At 39.5% G+C, this 4934-nt stretch overlaps 1 protein-coding gene across 2 annotated transcripts in view; it reads right to left on the minus strand.

Annotated features, from left to right (window-relative positions):
• Nucleotides 1–4934, minus strand: part of DZANK1 (double zinc ribbon and ankyrin repeat domains 1) — a 52331-nt gene that overhangs the window by 7590 nt on the left and 39807 nt on the right. For both annotated transcript variants that reach the window (XM_017730084.1, XM_017730085.1), the window contains 5 exons: nt 4194–4265; nt 3196–3292; nt 2298–2386; nt 1147–1227; nt 489–616 (listed from right to left, as the gene is read on the minus strand). In XM_017730084.1, the coding sequence (XP_017585573.1) occupies nt 489–616; nt 1147–1227; nt 2298–2386; nt 3196–3292; nt 4194–4265 (467 nt within the window). The remainder of the gene's footprint in view (nt 1–488; nt 617–1146; nt 1228–2297; nt 2387–3195; nt 3293–4193; nt 4266–4934) is intronic.

Here is a 4934-nt window from a genome sequence, read left to right on the forward strand (position 1 = left end):
ACTGGGTTTGTGTTTGCTGTTACTGCCATAGTTGTTGTTGTTTTGTTTGACTGGTTATATACATATATATATATATATAGTAAAGAACTGTTATTCCTATTTTCCCACATCTTCGCCTAAAGGCTCTTGATTTCAAAATATAATAACTTGGAGGGAAAAGGGGTTATATCTGCCACTTCAAGGGGGGCCTCTGCCTTCCTTAGCAGACACCTGTCTTTCAAAACCGAGACATAGGCTTTGGTGGGATTTATCTCTAAGTCAAAGTGGATGGAGAAGGAACTGAATAGAACAGCTTTAACAAGTTGCAAGAAATCTTCAAAGCTGGTAGCTGGAAGAAGGAGTAAGGATACTGTCATTGAAAGGAACTCCTCCACTACAGATTTGTGGAGGAGAGGTGGGGGTTTAGTTCCCTCTAAAGCTGGAACACGTGTGATTTTTTTGGGGTAAAACTTGGAAAGAGCCAAGGCAGAGGATCAGAGCTCACTTACGGCCCTGACTGCTGGTCAATGTCGGCCCCTTTCTGCACCAGAGGGGAGACGGCTCCTGTGTGCTTGTTCAGGACAGCAACTGTGAGGGCAGGGCGCTCCTCCTCGCTCAGGGAGTTGGGGTCAGCTCCCTGGAACAGAGCAGAGGGAAATGGAGCTGGTAAAACCATACAGATTCTTCAGTTTCTACCCTGCTTTTGTATTACGCCAATTCAAGTTGGGAAATGGGCTTCATGCTCAAGGCAGAGAGAGGTTCAAAGTGTGTTGCTTTGCTTTCTTCTGAAAATGTTTGTCCAAAGCCAGAGTAAATGTGTGTAACAGTAGCCAAATGAGATCCCACAGCAGAAACATAGAGATTATGCTTGCTTTTGCTATACAGAGGACTGGATCCTAAACTATAAAACAGATACATTGTTCTTTCTGCTTGGCCTTGACAAACCCAGAGAAGACTGCCTTACGCACTGACCAAATAGAAACTGGGGAAGGAATCTATAAATGTAAAACAGGCCCTATCTTCTCTAAAATGCTCTTCCAGTCTGAAGACTGGTATTGCAAGGCTGTTGCCTCCTAATCGTCACTCCAAAGTTGCATTCCAGGCTAATATTCATGCAGTAAATGGCCCAAGAGTTGAAAAAGGAAAACTTCAGCAAGCGTAACTTACATCACTGAGCAATTGTTCTATGAAGGGGATTCTTCCTTTCCCAGTTTGACCCAGTTCATCCAGTAGCTGTCTGGACTCTGGCTGTGGAGACACACAACAGCCAGTAACATTTCACACAGTGAAAATACAAGTAGGTGGGCCAGATTCCGCCTTGGAGTGAAAGTGAAAAATGCACACAGTGGGATGAATTCAATGTATCTGAGCCTCATTGTTACTAATCCCTGACTTTGGGAATGTCTTTCTGAATCTAAGCAAGTGTTGGGTAACCAGGGTTAATATCTCACTACTGAGGTCTTCATTCAGCAATGATTAGCTTTACATCAATGCAGCTCTCCAGGGCTGTACAAAGATCTGCTCAGCACAGTAAAATTAAACATGGGTACATGTTTAGGATTAAAGTTTGAAGCTTCCAGAACTTGTGGAAGTACTCTGTTCTAAAAATGTGTATGTTTTGCCTCAGATAAGTTAGTTTACTAAATCTTAAAACAACAAACAAACAACAAAACCTAAAACCTTTTCCTTTTATTTCTTCCCAGCTTTCAACCTCCTTTTCTCATTTTGAAAGCTCTATCACTTGACCAAGCATTTTTATCTCTGGACTCATACCACAGAGCTCTGTATCTTCTCCCACCCGTTGAGTTGGCTGACTGATCCAAGCTTAGATTAATGTACATTTCCTTTTTGAAATTTTCCATGTCATTACTGACAATCCCTTCAGTAGACAGTTCTTTCAGAAAATTTGGTCTCCAGTGGAGGTTAAATCCTGGCTGCTTGCATTAAACTAGGCCTCTACAGAGTCGAATGTTGTAAAGTCAAGGAAAGATGACAATACCTCCACCTGATGTTGCTTCTGAAAAAAATCTGTAAAGAATCACTCTGCAACAGTCCTTAGGCCTAATGCAGTGTCAAAATTGAATGGGTTCAAAATGAGAGAAAAAAATCTAATTAAACTCCTAGTAGAAAAACAAATGAGTTATTTTCAGTTTTGAACTAAATGTCAGTTACCAATGTTCAGGTTTTATATTAAGTTGCACTTTTATCCCCTGCCCTCAGTCAGGGTTAAAACCTTTCTATTTTAATCCTTGGATGCCCTCCTTCATGTTAGTGCTGCTCTAGAAATCTTTTCTCCTGTATTTGCAGAAGATACTTACGGAGAGCTTATATTCCTGTCCCATTACTGTTCTTGACTTGGTTCTCTTTATTTTGCCTCTTGAATAGAAAAGATTATGATCACCTCTGCCTACCAGAAAGAAAAACAAGTGTTAATTCAAAGCAAAGTCAGTATCTGAACTAGGAGGAGAGATCTGGAAATAATTTATCCACAATCAAAGCAGTATTTATCAGTTTTCTGCATGAGAGAGTGATGAAACACTTGTTGCAGATCATACTGGTTTTAACAAAAGGTTTACACAGCTCCCAGTGCAGTTGCTGCCTCTTGTCAAGTCTCAGACTGGAAGCACAAAGTGGATGAGACTTGTATGTGAATTAAGTATATCAAATGATGGTATAGGAATTTCTGAATTCTGAGGCTCACTTTACAACTGGTTGATTTAATGAAAACCTAAGTCCAATATGAGATGCCCAAAGTGCTGAGCTGTTACTAACACCAGTGGGAGATTGCAGTTAAACAACATCTCTGCAAACCAGGTCTAGGATGAACGTATTTCATAATTTCTTATCTTTGCCAAATATGCCAGAGCTGGCAGTCCATGGCAGAGCTCAGAAGTAGAGATAATATTGATATTTGTGGTTCCTATTGTAAAAGAATATGTGAAACATCTAAAGTTTTACTGCTATAATAAAAACACTGCTGTGAGCTGTGGCTGCAGTTCACTGGTCTCCTCAGCTGCTCCCTAGGGATGAAGAATTTCCAGGAATGTTAGAAAGTCTGTACATTGCTTAAATCTCAGCTCGGACACATTTTGCGACTTAAAAGATCAACTTAAATAGACACAGAATGTTTGCCTGTGTAAGCTTCCAAGCACTACTTCTGTATTCCTGACTGCTGTATTTATGGTCTACTGTAAAGAGGGGGGAAAAAAATCTCACCAAAATTAGTCTGACTGCCATCCTGTCCATCTGTGACTTCTGTTACAGCACTCGGGTAATCATTGCTGAACTTCACTGCTCTCTTAGGATGAATATCCTGTAGAATCATCAAATGCAGGCAGTTATTATCATGTAATGCTGCTATAATCTTAGTGGCACAAAACTGTTGCAAATGAGAAAATACATGGGCTGTTAATATCAGTGTCAAATTAACACAAGACATTATCATATGTAATTGAACTCTGTTTTGAGGCAAAATTATGTGGCATTTTTTTCTAAACCTTGTGTTAGGTGTTTCTTTTGATTTAGAAAATAAAGTGACACAACCTCGCTTAACGAAATGAAGATTCTCACCAAATGAAAGTATTTCTACCACTTGAGAAATTTCATTTCTGAAATGATGTGATACAGCTTTTCAGGCTCCACATGGCAAGGTAAGCTTTCCAAGATGCCTCACAAGAGACACAGTCTGAATTTTGGATTTTTGAGATGGTAGATTTTAATCTTTGAAAAGCTAGAAATGTGTATGTCATGGTTTTTGGAACATGGTAATTCTTGAGATGGAAGTTCCAGATTTTGAATAAAGTTAACAGGAGCTCTGACAAAAGTTATCTCCAAACTATTGGAAATTACTAAGCTTATTCCTTAAGAACACAGTTTGCAGGCTGAAAAAAAGCAGGATCTGAGATCAAAAGCTAAGGGGTGCTAGGATCATCAAACAACATCAGCTGAAAGAAGAAAGTTAATACTAATAGCAAACTAACAAAATGTGAGATGATAACAACATAACTGTGAAGTCAGGCTTCATCAGATAAAGCTACCTGTTCATCCAGCTCTAACAGAGAAAGAAAAAGATTCTTTTCTCTGAAGCAATAAGTTAACACCCTCTGAACAAAAGCATTTCTTGTTTAGACCTGAATTTAAAATGTATCATTACACTGCTCTAGTGACAGCTTTAGACCAGCTGCCTCTCAACAGGCCCCATCCCCTGAACTGACCTTGTTAATAGCAGCAAAATTCAATGTAATAGTGACGTCACAGTCATCTTCAGAGATGGTAGCATAATTAATCTAGAGGAAAAGACCAGCCATTAGTATGCCTTACCAAAAAAAACCCCACAGAAGTATTTTCAGGAATAAGTCTTGCTGGTGGTGTTTGTGGTGCAGCCAATACACAAAATCACGTGTGGCCTTTACCTACTTGTGATATTGTACCAACACTTCCCATGTCAATGAGAAAGGGGCAGGTGTTTTTTGAGTAACTGGAAATTTTGCAACAACTGAAATACCAAGTGAATCCAAAACTGAAATGAGGCTATATTTCATGGAAGTACAGTCATTCTCCACTGAGATTTTGTAGCTGTGTAAAAGGCTGTGTTGTTCTTGGGACTTCCAGATCCAGGAGAACTGGTGGCTGCTTTAGTCACACCAGCCTGGGGAAGCACAGTCAGTATTAAAACTTTGGTACCTTTGTGTATCAATTCCTTGAGACAGTACTGCTGGCAACAAGTCTATGGGAGTCATACAAAAATGAGTGCACAGGGGATTATAAAGAATGGAATGAAGATTATATTGCAGCTGGTTAAGAATTTTGAGGTAAGGTTGATTATATTTCCAATCCACATGAAAAACTGAAAAAGCAGCATTAAACCCAGATAGCTGGCATCTGCTTTGAACCATTTCTGTTACTTTTGAGGGCACTGGTTTTAAGACAATAAACAGAAAAAAGGCAAAGAAGCA

Source organism: Corvus brachyrhynchos, unplaced genomic scaffold (assembly GCF_000691975.1).
Source record: "Corvus brachyrhynchos isolate BGI_N302 unplaced genomic scaffold, ASM69197v1 scaffold101, whole genome shotgun sequence".
NCBI classification, from domain to species: domain Eukaryota; kingdom Metazoa; phylum Chordata; class Aves; order Passeriformes; family Corvidae; genus Corvus; species Corvus brachyrhynchos.